Source organism: Rattus rattus, chromosome 2 (assembly GCF_011064425.1).
Source record: "Rattus rattus isolate New Zealand chromosome 2, Rrattus_CSIRO_v1, whole genome shotgun sequence".
Lineage (NCBI taxonomy): Eukaryota > Metazoa > Chordata > Mammalia > Rodentia > Muridae > Rattus > Rattus rattus.
The window spans coordinates 133,264,258-133,280,797 of record NC_046155.1 but is presented as its reverse complement, the minus strand read 5'-3'; the positions used below and the strand labels follow the sequence as shown (position 1 = coordinate 133,280,797).

At 47.4% G+C, this 16,540-nt stretch overlaps 1 protein-coding gene across 1 annotated transcript in view; it reads left to right on the top strand.

The window, feature by feature from the left end:
• Positions 1–16,540, top strand: part of Adamts17 (ADAM metallopeptidase with thrombospondin type 1 motif 17) — a 315,106-nt gene that overhangs the window by 221,899 nt on the left and 76,667 nt on the right. Inside the window, exons 16-18 of the mRNA XM_032893438.1 lie at positions 3,670–3,750; positions 11,122–11,279; positions 15,909–16,068. Of these exons, the coding sequence (XP_032749329.1) occupies positions 3,670–3,750; positions 11,122–11,279; positions 15,909–16,068 (399 nt within the window). The remainder of the gene's footprint in view (positions 1–3,669; positions 3,751–11,121; positions 11,280–15,908; positions 16,069–16,540) is intronic.

The following is a 16,540-nucleotide window of genomic DNA, read 5'->3' as shown; positions in this document are numbered from 1 at the left end:
TACTCCTGGTTGCCAAGTATTTTCTTTGTCTATATTGAGATGATCATGTGGATTTTATCTCTTATCAATATGGGTGATTACCTTACATTCCTGAAGTAAGTCACATTGGATCACAGCATACAATGCCTTTTAGATGTTGTTTAACCGGGTTTGCTGAAGTTTCATATGTGACTATGCTATCTATGACATATGTGTGTATTTATGTGTATCTATAATGCTGTCTATGACATGGCATTGTCTCTAGCACTATCTGCACCAGTATAAGTAGCCATTACCAAGGCAATACCTACACCAAAATTTAAACAAAACCATGAAATACAACTATATATATTAGTGTATATCATTTTTGAGACAGGCTATATATTTAAAATAGCAAATATTAATTCAATATATGGTCATATAATAAAAGACACAGTTATAATGATACTCCTGACATTTATGTGCAATATTATACATTTTTATATTTGTGCAGATATTTGTGCAAGAAGATAGATAAGTGACCATATATCAAACCAATAAAGGTGTTTCCAATAAGAGAGATAAATGAGATAAAGTGTACTTAAGATCGAGCTGTTCATGAAAGTCCTACCATCTACAATCTCTTACATTTTGTGTAAACTTAAAAAATAGGAATTGTTTTATGGTAAAGGTGATTTCAACTGGTACGGGTAAACCTGTGTTCTAGCTAATTACACGATAAGCCAGGAGGAATCTCCTTCCCTATTCACTGGTCGGCCCCTCACAGCCTCACAGACCCGTCTATACAAGTAGTTGGAGCAGTTAGAATGTAAAACTTGGTGACGGTACAGAGAAGCAGCACAGGCTCCGTGTCCACGCAGTGATTGGCCTTCCCAGTCCACTGATTTGCATTAAGAACTGCTTAGGAGCCGAGCAGAATACAACTTGGAACATGCATGGGGGCTCCTCTCTGACATCTGGACCAATAGATTCACAGATTCATAATGTGACGGCACTGATCGGAGGTGTTAGAGAAAGAAAGGGAGCTTCGGGGTGTATCCTTGTGGCTGTATCTTTTCTGTTGTGTTTTGTTGGTTTTCAGGGATGAGGTTGCACTATGTAAGACTGGGCTAGCCTGGAACTCACTCTGTAGAGTTCACTCTGGGCTCTCCTTGAACTCGTAGAGATATGCCTGTCTCTCCCTCTGCCTCCTGAGTACTGGCATTAAAGGTGTGTTTCATGTCCAACCTGGGCTGTAGCTTTCCCTGGCCTGCTACGGTTCTATTGTATACAAGATACGTTCTGTAAAAATTGCTTTGTCTCCACTGTATAACTCACATACTGAAATGCAGCCTAGTATAGCTACTCCTGTTGTAATCAGCAAAAGAAGAAAGAAAAGATGGGGATTAGTATTTAGCATTCGTAAGATTCTGCAGAGAGGGTCTTTGTGTCCTAAGGATTTAATAGCTCTGTCATTAATGAGTTAGTGAAGTTAACCCATTGTCATTGTGAATCTGCTGAAATTGTGGTACTGTTTTTCTCTCCAATGGTACAATTCAACAGAATTCATAATCTCCATGGCTTAATCCAGTTGATTTTGACCTTTCTGTCGCTGTGACCCTTTAATCCAATCCCTCATGTTGTGGTGACCCCCAACCCTAAGATGATTTCATTGCCGCTTCATAATTGTAATTTTGCAGCTACTATGAATCGTAATGTAATGTAAATTGGGGGGGGGGGAGAGGTTTGCCTAGGAGGTTGCAACCCACAGGTTGAGAACCACTGGTTTAGGTGCTGTGTGTATCTGCACTGTGCAAAATGGTAACCTTGTTACCTCGTAATATACTGCTTGCCTTTTACATGAATATTTATGCACCTCATGGCTGCATTTTAAATCCTCCTCATACATCAAAAGCATGTATAGCATCAGATCAACAGAAAGCATGTGTGCATTTGAATGCACAAGGCATGGTGGAAGTTAAAGCATTGAAATGCTTTTTAGTGTGATGTGATATAAGTCAATTTAGTTTTTAGCTTGATTGGGTTGTTTCAATTATTGAACACTATCTTTATAATAAAGGGGCACCTGTAACGTGAGAAATCAAGATGTAAATAATTCCTCCAGATATTTTCTTGCCTTCATGTGGCTGGACCTAGAAATCTCTAAGTGTGTTTTCAAGTGATCACATTTGGGTTACACAGCATCCTCCCAGAGGCTGAGGCAAATGCATGGTACCCTTGCCTCAAAACGAAACATGGATGTAAATGATTTCCAGTTTCCACTTCAGAATCCCAGGCCACGTTGAGCTACTAACTGACATAGTGAACTTGGCATTCCCTGAGTGGATCCCTGACCACCTCCAGGCATTTCCGCCCTGAATGGTCACTAACTACCCTCGTCCGGCACCGTGAGCAGACAGAGCACACAGCACTCCCCCTCTACATGGCGATAGTGAAGGAAGCAGGCCAAGTGCATGCTACAAAAGCCACAGGAACCACCAGGGCAGTGGAGGCAGGAGGGGGGTGCATGGCAAGGGAAGGGGATGGTTTCATTGTAGGGCGACTCTCTCTGCTTTTGTTATGATCCTGTGGACGTTCAGAGGAAAGGTAAGCTGCATCAGAGCATGAGGGAACTTCCAACAGAGGAGCGAGACCAGAGCAGTTTTTCTGATGTGCCCATGTTGAGTGCGGGCAGCTGTAGCAAGGTGCTGCTGGCTGGGAGGCACAAATAGTAGAAACTTGGGATCTTACCCTGGAGACGGATAGTCTGACATAACTCTGTGGGCAGGGTCCGTCTGTTCTCCAGTTTTTGGTGGTGTGGGCATTCTGGTGCTCCTTACCTTGTACAAGATTCACCCATCTCGGGACTGGAGAGAAGTCTCAGTGGTTAAGAGCACTGACTACTCTTCCAGAGGTCCTGAGTTCAAATCCCAGCAGCCACATGGTGGCTCACAACCATCTGTAATGGGATCTGATGCCTTCTTATGGTGTGTCTGTAGAGAGCTACAGTGCACTTATATATAATAAATAAATCTTTAAAAATAAAAGATTCACCCATTTCCACTGTCGTGTTCTCATGGCATTTGCCTGTGGCATACCTGTGTGCAAATCCCCACCCCACCCCCAAAAGCTATTTTAAGGCTAGATGGCTCAGTAGAGAAGGGAGCTTGCCCCCCAAGGCTAGTGATCTGAATTGATCTCTCAAACCCATATAGTGGAAAGAGAACTGACTTTCCCAAGTATCCCCTTGACATGCACACATGCGGCATGACACAAGTACTCCCACACGATAAACAAGGAAATCCAATTTTTTAATGGAAAGTTGTCCAGACTAAGATCCTGCTGAACTCCATATGACTTCATCTTAGCTAAATATGTGTGCAAGCTCCAATTTCCACATGAGGTCGCACTCTAGAGGTTTGGATTTTGTCCTGACTGGTGCACATTGCCCTCTGTAGAGGCACTGGGTTTGGGGTTTCAAACCGTGTGTTCACGGAAGGGGACTGCAACTCAACATAGAGTACCTACCAGTAGAACAGTCTAGAAACGGAATGGTCTTATAGAAGGTAGAACTCCACTTCTCAGGCTGTCAGCCTCAGTCTCTGAACTCACCACAGGGGGCGCAGCTGGACAGCTTAAATGGAGGATTCCATGTGGGCCTCTGATCCAGGACTGAGGTGTGCCTCAGCTGTATGCCATCTGTCACCACAGGTTACATCGAAGCTGTTGTCATTCCTGCTGGAGCTCGGCGGATCCGTGTGGTGGAAGACAAACCTGCTCACAGCTTCCTGGGTAAGTTGCTGCCCTATGAGTTGATTCTGATGACTGGAGTTGTAGTTCCAATACTAAATCTTTCTCCCAGTTTTATATATACCTGTCTTCCCTGTATACCTTCTCCCAAGTTTAACCCTGGCGTTTCACCTGCACTTTCATTAGAATACCATAAATCCCCTAAGTGGACCAGACAGCACTTTTCACAGTATGACCCAAGGTATGTTGTGGGGCGAGAGTACAGTCAGAATCACCACTTTCGGACAGGATGAAAAGTAAAAATGTGGAAGAATCCATGAGGCGTTGGGGAAGTGTGTTTCCCAACAATCCCTCCTGGAGAACCCAGTGCAGTTAGCCCAGGCAGCAGAGACCCATGGGCCATCATCCTTCAGCAAGCTCCTGCAGGCTGCCAGTGGCGCTGGACATGTCTCTTGCTGAGGTAAGAACAGTGGTTCTAAGCCCAATGGGGACACAGAACAGCACTGGCCCTCACCAAGCTCTGGGGACCTAACTTCATAGTAACTGACTTCGAGCACAACCACTTACATAACTCTAAAGGGTTGAATTCAGTCCTGACTGGTGGGACAGATTCACTGAAACCCCTCACAGCTTAAAGGAGGTTCCCTGAGTGACTCCAGTCTGGCCGTTAACCCCCAGCGAAGATCAGCCTGGTTCTTAAGCATCAGGGAATAGGAGCACCGACCACATTGCGTGCCTGCCCTTCTCTTGCTTGGTCTAGCAGGACAGAGATGCTGTCGTCCATATCCTTTGATCAGCCACAACGCCATGATCCTTGTCTGGGTTAAATTTCAAACTAGACATGGCTGATCTCTTCAGAGGCCCCTCTCTCAGCTTCTGTTTCAGGGTGTCCAGGGTGTAGGGGAGGGGAATAAATCGCCAAGTATTCAGGGGCCAACCAAAATTGCCCATGAAACTTTTCTATTTGAACTTTTAACACTGATGGAAAAAGAAACTGTGTTTTTGACCACATCCTACCTTTTTAGATTACACAAAAGTATCCGTACCTGTTCTTAGAAACGGTCACAACTTGAGTTAACTCTGCTGAGACAGACACAAAGCTGATCTCTAGCAGGGGCATGTAAATCAAGACCACAGAGCTGTTACAGAGAACGTAAGACGATGACGATGGTGCTATTATAGAGCCTTCAATAGCAGTGTCGTCCTTACAGAGGAGGAGACACTCCAAGGTACACTGCACATCTGCCTCGGAAGAGGTGTGGGCACCGTCCCAGCCCAGCCTCACACACTCCTCCTGAGCTGGACCATCACACAGAACAGTGCTTCTAAAAGCTGTCTAAAACAAGCCTTATGCTGTTTTGGACAACTTTCTCAGAATGGCAACCTTCTGCTAAATTCCCAGAGATCCCTCCCCCTTCCGCTTACCTGAGAAAATGGGTCAACTTCTGCAGTGTTGACATCAGAAGTCTTTCTGCTTAGTGTACCCCCCCCACTTACCTCTCAGCTGATGCTCTAGGAATGAAGCTTCCTGACAGAGAATCATGTTTCTTTTCCCAAGGGCGAGGCACTGAGACTCCACAAGAGACTAGGGTCAGCTTTCACACTTACCTCACAAAAGTATGAACCCAGTAGTCTAAGAGCTGGCCCAGTCCTTAGTGCACCATGGCAGTTCTTCCATAAAGCAGCAAAGTAAGTCCTTAGACTCCCAAGATCCATCTTGCCTGACCCATCTCCATGAGTCTGGGAGAAAGAACAAAACCACCTCCATGACTGCTCTTCTGCATGGCAGAGGGCAGGGCCACCATCAACAAATCCTCAATATCTAAGCCCTAGAATATAAAGGAACTTGTCACTGGGACCCACATGAGGGCTTGCTGTCACAGTTGGCCCTGTCAGCTCTACTGTGGAAACCTAGAGGCCACCTATACAAAGGAGAGAGTAGTAACATCCACATTTGTACTTCCCAGTCACTAGGCAGTGCAGCTCCCTCGAGATCCAATCCCTACTCCCCAGTCAACCACAGAGCATCACTGTGCTGGATTTGCAGATAGATGGGAAGCAGAAGCCCCAGGGGGCTTACTTTTGTGCCCAGTTCCACACTCTACCTGAATCCATTTCAGTCCAGAGCCTCTCAAAATCGACAGTGGAGTCTAATCAGGACCAGAGGGGACTGTCGAGATGGCATTTCATTGTGCATCACTGTCAGTCTGTATCCCAAGAGGAATGGTTTAAATGTCTGAATGACTTGGCTCCCTAGAAGCAGTGCCTCCATGGGAGCCTGGAACCAGCTTTGGTTCCCTTACCTTCCCCCCCAGATTCATCACCCAAGCCTTCCAGGCCCTGGCACATAGACAGGAGCAAGCCTGAAGGTGGTCCACGCTCACCAGTTCTGTTTCTAGTCAGCTCCAGCAGGCCGTGTTCCCACTCAGGGCTGGGTGCTCTAGAAGTCAACCCAGTTTAATTGTGAATTACTCTTGCGTTTGCCGGGAGCGCTGAAGAATCTCAGCCCCGCCTACCTTCAGCCCACGCTGGCTGGCTTTCTGCTCAAAACCACCTAGAACAGGAAATGCTCCACAGTTTGTATCCACGGCTAAGAACAGAGCTGGCTGGACTCCTAGTGGAAAGAAAAAAAGGAAAACAAACCGTCTGACACAGTGCCAGGAATAGAAGTGGGTTGACTGTGGGTCAAACCTTCCAGTTGACTCCCGGTGGTGAAGTACGGAAAAGATCCCGCTGGCCTTCTGTGCCCCTCTGAGCCAAGAGAGAAGGGGTAGGAAGTGAGAGAGCCTGCCCCTGCATGGCCACGGCTGGCAAGGAGTGCCCTTCCTTGCTCCATGGAACACTTGCTATCTTCTCTAAGAGGGCCTATAAGTCCCAAGATGGAGGGTAAACATCTACCCAGAAGAGGGCCTGAGCTGAAAATGGTTGGCTGTTCAGCATGTGACATTATATTCTGGGCTATGCAGAGGCCTTGTTCTGTCACAGTGGTCAAATCCTTTGTTCCTGTGGCACCCTGCAAAAAGTCTGTCCAACTATTGAAAGCATGTAAGCAAAATTCAAAGCAAGCACTTTTTTTTTTTTTTTTTTTTTTTTTTTGATCATGGTTTAAAACATGCGACCTCTGGCCCAGGCAGAGGCAGCTTGAGAAATCTCCTCAACAAACCAGAGCCTCAGACCTTGCAGATGAAAAAACCACTGGTTGGGGGATCCCGTTCTCTCTGCTGCAAACTGCTACTTGCCTATAAATCAAAGCATGTGGGATCGTTTTGATGATGTCGCTGAGTCTTCTCTAAGTCCCCAGGTCCTAGTGTAGACTGCAGACTGATTGGTCTTGACATGCTTACAGACTAAGAGCATTTGATGCCTGAGAGCTGAGCAGACGGCAGCTTCATTAAGAAAATGGGCATGCTTCAACAGAGGAATGGATACAGAAAATGTGGTACATCTACACAATGGAATATTACTCAGCTATCAAAAACAATGACTTTATGAAATTCATAGGCAAATGGAGGGAAGTGGAAAATATCATCCTGAGTGAGCTAACCCAATCACAGAAAAACACACATGGTATGCACTCATTGATAAGTGGCTATTAGCCCAAATGCTTGAATTACCTTAGATGCACAGGACACATGAAACTCAAGACGGATGATCAAAATGCGAACGCTTCACTCCTTCTTTAAAAGGGGAACAAGAATACCCTTGGCAGGGAATAGGGAGGCAAAGATTAAAACAGGGCAGAAGGAACACCCATTCAGAGCCTGCCCCACATGTGGCCCATACATATACAGCCACCCAATTAGACAAGATGGATGAAGCAAGAAGTGTAGGCCGACAGGAACTGGATATAGATCTCTCCTGAGAGACACAGCCAGAATACAGCAAATACATAGGCGAATGCCAGCAGCAAACCACTGAACTGAGAATGGGACCCCCGTTGAAGGAATCTTAGAAAAGGACTGAAAGAGCTTGAAGGGGCTCGAGACCCCATATGAACAACAATGCCAAGCAACCAGAGCTTCCAGGGACTAAGCCACTACCCAAAGACTATACATGGACTGACCCTGGACTCTGACCTCATAGGTAGCAATGAATAACCTAGTAAGATCACCAGTGGAAGGGGAAGCCCTTGGTCCTGCTAAGACTGAACCCCAAGTGAACGTGATTGTTGGGGGGAGGGCGGTAATGGGGGGAGGGTGGGGAGGGGAACATCCATATAGAAGGGGAGGGGGAGGAGTTAGGGGGATGTTGGCCCAGAAACCGGGAAAGGGAATAACACTCGAAATGTAAATAAATACTCAAGTTAATAAAAAAAAAAAAAAAAAAGAAGAAGAAGAAGAAAATGGGCATGTCATATACATCTGTCTCAGGACACATTCCTTCACAGAGGAGCTATCTTTCACAAACCATGCTTGGGCCCACTCCCTGGAAGGCAGAACAGCTCCTGCTGCAACCTAAGAAGACAAGAATTGCAACCCCGTGAAGTCATTGAATCACTAGACTCCCCAGGGAAGCTACCCGTTCACTGTCAGAAATGACCTTGATGTCCCAACAGACCCCAAGACTGACCAGCCTCTCACCCTTTTGAAAGAAATGTAAAGTGCTAAATTCTGTTTGTTTGTTTGTTTGTATATGGAATATAGGAACATAGAAACCTTGTGTCTTTCTAGGTGACAGAAGAGTCAGATGAGTTAAAAGCCATGCCCATGCCTCAGAAAGCTCTTGCTTCAAATTCTTCCTGAACTGAGAAATCATGGCAAATATATATATGACTATGAGTACCATTGTCCTGAGGACCCTGCTCAGATGTTGGATAGCATCCTGCCTCTTCCCCTAGGTGGCTGCACAGTTGAAATGCCCCAAGCTCACTTCCCTGCTGCGTTTGCTGGGACTGTAACATCACACAGACCAGGGAGCTGAGGCTGGACCTGATCCATATCCTGTGGTCACCCTTCAGGCTTCTGGCCCAGCATGGCTGACAGATACAGTTTCCAGGCACCCCTCTGAGCCACCAAAACTGGTTGTCAGTGGGTTGTGTAGTTGCTAGTCTCAGCAGGCAGGAGTGGCTAGGAAACAGAAAGCCTCCGAATATTCTGACTGTAGCCTGGGGCCCCAAGGTGACACGGAGAAGTCTGGGTTCCAGTTGTACCGAGAGTTCATTCGAGTCTCATTTTGAATAACGACCTTAAGACTTACGGTGACCTCCAGTTATCTGCCACCTAGTAGACCCTGTTGTTATTGTTTCTTTGCCTGTTTTTAATATTTTTATCTCGCCTTTTTAATTATACATGTAAGCATGTGCATATGGGTACCAGGGCGCCCTGAAGCATTGCATTCCTGGAGCTGGAGTTCAGGCAGTTGTGAGCTGCCTGGTGTAGGTACAGGGAATCAAACTTGGGTCCTCCGGAAGAACAGAACGTTCTTTTAACCACTGAGTCATCTCTCTGGCCCTGTTTTCTGTTTGTTTGTTTGTTTGTTTGTTTTTAATGCAGCAATTTTTCTCTAAATGACAACAATAACAAAAGAAAAGAGCACCAGAACTCTACTGTAGAGGGTTCTCCTAAACGAGAAGGCCATAGGACCTCAGTCTGTGCTGCAGGAGGCAGTGCATGATACCCTTCCCCACACCCCGCTCTAAGCTTTGCACCAGAAGTGTAAATTACAGTGTGAGGCCTCAATGGCCCAGAGCTCAGGCCTTGCTCCATCCAGCTGCTAAGTGTTGTCACCACATCTGTCAGTAGCCAGGGTTTTCATGTGTAAGTATTTAAGAGAATAACATCACTTCCTGAAGGAATATCCACGTTCCCAGTGTTGGGGTGTCGGATCCTTGGGGGATCCTGGAGTTACATTGCCCTTCCAAAGGCCCAGGGAGGTAACAGTAAGATAGATGGTTGCTTATGTTTTTCTTCGTGGCTAAATAATGCTCCGATTCACGTGTGTGCCCCACACTTCCTTTATCCCCTCACCTGTCAACAGGCACGGAGGCTGACTCATGCCTTACCTGTCGTGAGCAGTGCTATAGGACACCTCTAGGTGTGCAGATTTCATTAATTACCAGAAGTGGGGAAGCCAGATCCCGTGCTGGATCTTTAACTTTTCCTGTGAATTTCCCATAACGGCTGGAGGAAATGTACAGTCCTACCCAGAGCATGCATGCTCTCCTTCTTGTCTTTGCCAGATCATGAGAACGCTCTGACTAGGGTGAGATGCGTCACATTTCCCCGATGACTTGTAATATTAAGGAGTTTGGGTTGGAGGGGTTGTTTTGGGGTTTTTTGGTTTGATTTGGTTTTTTTTTTTTAAGTCATTCACATCTCATATGTAGAGAAGTGTCAAGCTGAGCAGAGTAGTTAAGGCCAGCCTGGGCTACAATGTACACCTTGTCTCAAATGGGGACAAGCAGGCTGGAGAGATAGTGTAGAGGTTAAGAAAACATACCCTTGTTACAGAGGACACCAGTTCAATTCCTAGCTCCTACACAGTGGCTCACAACTCACTGTAGCTCCATTCTGGCAATCTGGTGCTCCCTTCTGACTTCTGCAGGCACTGCCTACATGTGGTATGCATGAACTCATGCACACACATACAAATAAATGGAAATTAAAAGATACACAAAGCATCACTTAAGGTGCTGGGGATATAGCCCAGTTGGGACAGTGCTTTGCTGGCTTACAGGAAGCTCTAGGTCCAATACCCAGCAGGAGGGAGGTAAAATCAGGAAGATCAAGAATTCAGGGTCCCTCAGCTACATAGTGGGTTTGAGAAGAACTAGTCTAGATATGATGTTGATCACTGGGTTATCTTTGGCCTCTCCTTGGCAGCAATGAGGGTGGAAATGTCAGACACTGTGTGATATGTAGTAAACTAGATACAGAAAAAACAAGTCCTGTGTGTTCTCCCACATGTAGAGTATAGAATAGCAATTATCAGTATGTATTCTATACATGTATTCAACTCTCATGCTGAACCCCAAAACAGTACAACTAATAGTTATTTTTTTTTATCTCAAATGAGTAGATGAGTTTTTTCCAAGCTCTAAGACATCTTTTGGGCCTTGAATATACCAAGGTAGAACTCATTCATTAAGCAAGAAGCCATCCACTACCATAGGCTTGGACTGGATCCTGGCATCTCCATCCTCTGGCCTCTCCCCAAGTCCCACTATGGGAATCGGCAGTGACATAGGCAGCTGTGTTAGCAGATGTGCCATCAGCCCTCACAGCTCTTTCTCCCGTGAACCAGAAGTTTGCTCTCTGTGAGCCAGCCTCTGTCCTTGGTATCCAGAGAGTACAGTCCTCTCGCTTTAGGTGCCCGCCTGCCCTCACGGAAGCCTCAGACCATGCAGGAGCCCCAGATTCCCTCAAAGGATGGGCTAGATGGCACTAATTTTCCAACGTTCAATTTCCTTTCTAGCTCTCAAAGACTCCAGTAAGAGATCCATCAACAGCGACTGGAAGATAGAACTCCCTGGAGAGTTCCAGATTGCTGGTACAATTGTCCGCTATGTGAGAAGAGGCCTGTGGGAGAAGTTCTCAGCCAAGGGACCCACCACAGTGCCGCTGCATCTGATGGTAAGTGCTGGCCCTGCGCCTCTGCCTAAGCTGCTGGCCTAGCTGGGTTCAGAGTCTTGTTCCCCAGAACCTGAGCGGAAAGGGATGCCCCTGGATCCTGGAAGTTTGCAAGACTCCCTGCTACAGATGTTCTCTCTCTCTCTCTCTCTCTCTCTCTCTCTCTCTCTCTCTCTCTCTCTCTCTCTCCTGTTTTCATTTGTTCATTTATTTGTATATGAGATGAGGCATTTGTATGTTCTGTGTATGTGGCATTCAAGCATGTTCTTGAGAGTATACAAGTGTACATTCTTGTACACATTTGTACATGTGTGTGTAGATGCCGGAGGTCAGCTGCCAGTGTCTTTTCTTGGTCACCGTCTACATTTGCTTTGAGACAGGGTCTCCCCCTCAACCTGAAGCTCATCGATCTGGCCAGGCTGCTGGCCAGTAACCTTCATCAGTCCCCTTATCTCTGTCCCCACATACAGTTCTGGATTACACCCTCGAGGTGGTGTGTCTGGCATGGGTGCTGGGATCCAAACTCAGATCCTTGTGTTCCCATAGCACGCACACCACTGACTGAGACATCTCCCCAGCCCTTCACCTCTCTTGGTCTTATTCCTTCCACCTTGAGGTTCCTCCCAGGAATCTCCTTCTGGCTTCTCACTGGAAGAACAGCTATCTTTTTCAGAAGATTCTTCCAAGACAAGAATTGTAATCACATGAATGACAGCCAGGGAGGGACATCTGGTACCCATTAAGCAGATGGACATTGTCTTAGATGGGGTTTCCAATGTGGTGAGAAAACACTGTGACAAAAAAAGCAGCTTGGGGAGGAAAGGGTTTGCGTAGGTTACACACCCAGAGTTGCAGTCCACTGAGAGGAGCCAAGGCAAGAATCAAACTGGGAGTAGGGGGGCCTGGAGGCAGGAACTGAGGCACAGGCCATGGGGGGTGCTTCTCACTGCCTTGCTCCTTGAGGCTTGCCCAGCCTGCTTTTGTATAGCACCCAGGATGACCTGCCCTTTGATAGCCCCACCCACACTGGACTGGGCCCTCCCACATCGTTCACTAATTAAGAAAATGGCCCACAGGCCCCATCTTATAGAGGCATTTTCTCAACTGAGGTTCCCTCCTCAAGTTGACATAACACTAGCCAGCACAATTTGTGCCCCAAGTCTGTTTTTGCCTCAGATAGCAGCACACACAGAGCCACCCCACAGCTGAGAAGCACCTTGTAGATGTGAACTGTGGAAGCAGTGTGTGGTCTGTACTACACAGATTGGCCAGATTCAGCTTCTGGGTGCCGGGGAATCCGGTAAGCACTTACTCCCCAGGCGGTCTTCAGAAACCCATATACACGGGCTAGGCAGGATATCAGTGTTCTGTTATGTCCTGGGAACTCCACCTATGCCACTCAGACATGGGCTCAGTATCCAAGGCCCCTGGGGGAAGTCTGCCACAGTTTTCTTCTCTGGGTCTGAGTAGTCTCAGGGACTATTTATGACAACACTCCGTTGTGGGTAATTTTCTGAAGGTGCTGGAGATTGAACACAGGCCTTGTGCATGCCAGATGATACTCTTTGATTCTGATCTCCCAAAGAACAGGGCTCGTAGCACTGTGTGCATTTGTTATCAAAGCACGTTGTCTGAAGCGCCTGCCAGTCCCAGAAGTCTCCCCACCCCCCATTTATCTATGCCCCTGGAGATGAGCTAACACTCAGAAGATTCTCTGGCCACCACCTACTGTGGGTGTTGAGTGTGACCTGATAAGGGAGCTGACCCCACTGTAGTTTCTGCTGAGCTGAAAGCCAGCCAGCTTCTATGTGTGCCATAAACCTTCTGGGGATCTGCCAGCCATTCCACTGTAGATCATTTCTGCAAGTGGGATCTCTGGGACCCAGGGACCTATCCCAGAGCCATTTCTCCAGGATGAGATTGTTTCCCAGTCAAAGCCTTTGAAACAACCCCCACAACTATTCTGAGTTCAAAGCAAATATTCAGAGGGGCACAGAGAGGGGGCGAGAGGCGAAATGAGGCTCACGTGGGAACGTCAGCTTTCAGTGCAGGAGTTTGCCTTCTCTAACAAGCACTGAGGTGTGCATAGGACGCCTCTTCACTGAAAGCTCTTATAAACAGATGGGTCTTTAGCTCAGTGAAGGGCGTGCACAGCCTAGGTCTGTTAGCTCAGTGAAGGGCGTGCACAGCCTAGGTCTGTTCGGACCACAACAGAAATCAGAGAAAACATCTCATAACCAGCTGGATTTCCAGCCCTTATTTAATGTTTGATTGCTTTTTCTCTTGAAATGTGCTCTTGACTCCATAGCACTTCAAGGCTCCTTCCCTCTGAAGAGCAAGCTACAGTCCCCCACACCGGAGGGAGTGTATTATGGTCACAGTCAGGGGTACCCACGGAGTCCTAGAGATTAGCATTTGAAACCAATTAGACTTACGCATACCCTGATCATACAGGGCTATGAAACTGGTCCCTCACATGGAGCCTCAGTTTGCTGTCTCCTTCCCACACTGAGATGATAGGAACCTCTTGTAAAGACTAGTTTAGTGCATTTAGTTTTGGGGGCTTGGGGGTGTTTGTTTGTTTGTTTCATTGTTTTGATTTTTAGCAGGAAGCATTTCTCCAAGTGCACCACTGCAGGCCTATTGGCTAGAGAAGTAAATGCGTGTTGGGGCTATTTCTAGAGCCCATAGCCCCATCCTGCAATTCAGCCTTGAAGGCGCGGGAAGCCTTGGGACAATTACCTCCTGTCACCTGACACTTCCTTCCTGGTCTGCCAGAGCCCAGGCAGGTGGGCTGTGCACTCTGTCTTTAGCTCCTGCTGGCCTGTTCTCCCAGGTCTCTGTGGCTGGAAAGGCACTTGCTAGCTGCTTAGTCTCAGGGACACACACTAGTCTACAGCCAGGTCTGACTCCCACAGGAAGGCCTGCTTTGCCTCCGGTGTCTACCTAAAGCCCGTGGGGCACCTGGCGGTTTTACAAGGCTTGTCATGATTTTCCCCCAGGCAAAGCACAGACCCTTCCGTTCTGAACCCTCACTGGGATTTCAGATGCATGGTCCCCAAGCTGTAGAATGGCTCCCACAAGTGAAGCTTAGACACATTTCCACGCCTCCATCCACCCTTGGCGTCAGCCATGAGCCAGGCCCCAGCCTTCCAACAGACATAGATGTCGTTCAGGCAGGATACCCTCAGCATTCTGAAAACAGGTTCCCCCCAGATTCCTCTGCTGCGGGCTGTACTTTCTCTTGAGTATACTTACTGCAATGTAGCGATGACCGGTGGTGGGCGATACCATCTGGAGGGCAGAGCTTGTCTTTGTTGGCAATTCTATTACTATGAAAAGCACTGTGACTGCTGGGCAGTGGTGGCGCACATCTTTAATCCCAGCTTGGCAGGCAGAGGCAGGTGGAGCTCTAAGTGTGAGGCCAGCCTGGTCTACAGAGTCAGTTCCAGGACAGCCAAGGCTGTACAGAGAATCCCTATCTTAGGAGAAAAAAAAAGGAAGAAGAAAGAAAGAAAGAAAGAAAGAAAGGAAGAAAGAAAGAAAGAAAGAAAAGAAGGAAGGAAGGAAGGAAGGAAGGAAGGAAGAAAGAAAGAGAGGAAGGAAGGAAGAAAGGAAGAAAGGAAGGAAAAGGAAAGAAGGAAGGAAGAAAGAAAGAAAGAGGGAGGGAGGGAGGAAGGAAGAAAGGAAGGAAAAGGGAAGAAGGAAGGAAGAAAGAAGGAAGGAAAAAGAAAAGGAGAAAAGAAGGAAGGAAAGAAACAGAAAGGAAAAAAAAGTGTGTGTGTGTGAGAGAGAGAGAGAGAGAGAGAGAGAGAGAGAGAGAGAGGAGGAGGAGGAGGAGGAGAGGAGGAGGAGGAGGAGGAGGAGGAGGAGAGAGGAAAGTACTGAGACCAAAAGCATCTTGAGAGGAAGCGTTCATTTCATCTCACCCTTCCAGATCTGTCAGAGGGAATTCAAGCAAGTCAGAAACCAGGACACATGAGCTGGAGCAGAAGCCATAGAGGAACGCTGGTTCCTAGCTTGCCCCTCATGTCTTACACAACCCATCTTCTTATAGCCCAAAGAGAAGGCCCTCCCATAACGGTTGTCAGTCAAGGAAGTGCTGCCACAGGCCTGCCGATGGGCCTGTCTGCTGTGAGCATTTTCTCTCTCCAGGTTTCCTCTTCCCAGATGACTCTAGCTTATGTCAGGCCAGCATAAACCAGCCAGCAAAGAAAGAGTTTAGCACCACTCTCAGATCCCTTTCTAGGAAGAGACACTATACGTGTCATTCTAATCTGTAAGCTCAGCCTTGTTGAGTTGATGGGAATTCAGACCCTGCTGCATGGTGCAGAAAAATGCTATAAACAACCATGCAGTTCACCAACCCCACAAATCCCTCGTGTAAACAAGTCCTCTGTGGGACAGGAAAGAACAGAGCTGACCAATGATTGTGTGCTCACCCTGTACATCCACCAAGTCCCTGAGGAGCCTGAGGCTGAAATAAAGGGACACCCCTTGCTTTAACCTGCTTTGGTCTCCAAAACAGAGCAGGCTGGTAGAGGAGCAGCCACAGGTAGCTCAGAGAACCCATTCCCCAACCTGCAGTTACTCCTTCCACCTCAATAAAGCCTGCCTTTCCCACGGCTCCAGGTGCTGTTGTTTCATGACCAGAATTACGGAATTCATTACGAATACACCATACCCGTAAACCAGAGCACAGAAAACCAGAGTGAGCCCGCCAAGCCACAGGATGCCCTGTTCCTCTGGACACACAGTGGCTGGGAAGGGTGCAGCGTGCAGTGTGGAGGAGGTAAGGAGGGGCTGGGGGAGGGGAGGGTGCAACTTGGCTGAAGAAATCCTGAGTTCAGGGCCCTCTGCACCAGTCCACACAGTGTGGAAATAGAGAATTTATGCTTCCTTAGGGTCTTAAGCCCTGAAGATCTCAAGAGAGCATGTGGTCAAACCATCCCAGCTCCCACAGGTTTGTTAGCCGGCCCACTTTGCTCCTTGGCCTGCAGACTGTACCTAGAAGTAGAGATTTGCCTACTATGTGACTATATAGTAGATATGAAAAAAATCATCCTGGGATTAATTGAAATAGTCCTCCAACTTGATAGAATAGCAGCAGATGAAGGCCTCACCCATACCCACGTACCCTGCCGTCTATGCCATAGCCACCTGCTCCAGGGTACAAAGAGAAGAAGAATCCTCTGAGAGTCCTTAGAATACTCCATGTTGCCCTCTTTTCCTCACCTCTAAATGTGATGTCTGCCCCAACACTT